At 30.4% G+C, this 1,810-nt stretch overlaps 1 protein-coding gene across 1 annotated transcript; it reads right to left on the minus strand.

Annotated features, from left to right (window-relative positions):
- Positions 1 to 76: 76 nt before the first annotated feature.
- LOC111033536 (52 kDa repressor of the inhibitor of the protein kinase-like) lies at positions 77 to 1,451 on the minus strand (the record flags this gene model as incomplete). Its single annotated transcript, XM_022314318.1, has 3 exons — positions 77 to 304; positions 368 to 520; positions 599 to 1,451. Coding segments are annotated over 3 exons (1,234 nt in total), but the record flags the coding sequence as incomplete, so codon positions are not given.
- Positions 1,452 to 1,810: the final 359 nt, after the last annotated feature.

The following is a 1,810-nucleotide window of genomic DNA, read 5'->3' on the forward strand; positions in this document are numbered from 1 at the left end:
TTAAGAAATGAATCGACCCATGGAATAAAAATTGAACGTCTATAGTATTCTTCAATATTTTCAGATGGTGTATTACATCGCTTAGTTTGGTGTTTTGTTAGTCTAGGAATAGACATAGTCAAGTCTAAATTAGAGGCAACTTCTTGTGCTTCTAAAAATAATTGTTTAAATTCATTGTCGGCATTACTTCTAAGTCGTCGGAGAATAGACACTACACTTTCAACTTGGTTAACTGCAGTTGATAGATCTATATCTGTCGTTTGAAGTATTTTACTTATTGGTAAAGTATAAGCTAATAATTTTTCTGAACAAAGTAATGAAATAATAAATGTAGATTGACGAATACCATTTAAAAGTAAAAATGCACCTGATGAAGAGTCTTTACAGTTCCACGATTGAATTTCTTCTAACGCCGCCACTACAGGTAATAAAAGTTGATTAAATACTATTATTGAATCGTGTCGTTCAACCCATCTAGTTGGACATAGTTGAACAAATTTAGTTTTATTAATATCAGGAACTAAGAGTTGAATTTAATTTTTTAAAATAATTTGACGTTTTGGTGTATTAAAAAACGTGTATACTTTTTCTATAACACCAAAACTATTCCTAATAGGTACTACATCAACAGCATTAGATAAAGCCAAATTTAAGCTGTGTGAAACACAATGTACATAGAGTGCAGTTGGATATTTTTCTATTATACGCGCTTGGACACCTTTAAATTTGCCACTCATCGCTGCAGCCCCATCGTAGCCTTGTCCGCGTAAATAATTTATATTAATACCACATGAATTCAATGTTGTTAAAAGTACATCTTCTAAATTTTGACCCGAAGTTGATTCTACTGGTACAAATTTTAAAAAGTTTTCAACTATTTTAAAATTATTTACATCGGTTGATTCAATATATCTTATACACAATGCGAATTGTTCAATAGAGGAAATATCAGACGTTTCGTCAGCGAGTATAGTAAAACATTTAGCGTTGTTAATTTTAGTTACAAGTTTTGTTAAAATAAATTCATCGCAAGCATCTATTATTTGGTTTTGAATATTCCAACTAATATACGTTGAATTTTTTCCGCAAGTCATTAAATGTTGTTTTAAATTTGTGTCTCCTGAATCAATTCGTGCCCTAAGTAACGCTCGAAAATTACCTTCGTTGCATTCGGGCTCTTGATCTATATTAAACGTTCCGTAATCTCGATGTGCTCTAAGTGGTAGACATTGTCGTCCACACAAAATAATTGTTTTTATTATCGGTTTAAGTTTTTCTTGATTCTCTAAAGTCTGTTGGTGATGAAATTTGTCAATTTGTTTATCAACCGATAATGTTTTTCCTAACATGACATCCATAAAATGGTCAGCTTTTAAATTAGCTTCTTTATGATAATTTAAACTTCCGTGGTTTTCGAATTTTTCTAAGCCTTTTTTCCAATTATTGAACCCCTTTTTAACAAATGTATGAAGTGATTGGTTTGAACAATAACCAGCCTCAGAAGGTGAAAATAATACGCAAAATTTACAAAAAGCACTATCTTCAATTTTTGAATATGTTAACCATTTGTATTTAGTTAACCATAGTATATTAAATTTTCTTTTTTGATTGCCAATTTGTTGATTAGGAAAATTACAGTTATTATCTGGGACCCACACATTTTGTAAAACTTGAATTTTTTGTTTATCGTCAAGTTTTTTATTTACAAATAATGATATATCGAAAGAAGACAAATTTTCATAATTACCAACAATATCAGATGTTGATTGTGACGGTGAAGCAAAAAGTTTTTGAGGACTGAGCGGTTCAT

This window comes from Myzus persicae, unplaced genomic scaffold (genome assembly GCF_001856785.1).
Source record: "Myzus persicae strain clone G006 unplaced genomic scaffold, MPER_G0061.0, whole genome shotgun sequence".
In the NCBI taxonomy this organism is placed as follows: Eukaryota; Metazoa; Arthropoda; class Insecta; order Hemiptera; family Aphididae; genus Myzus; species Myzus persicae.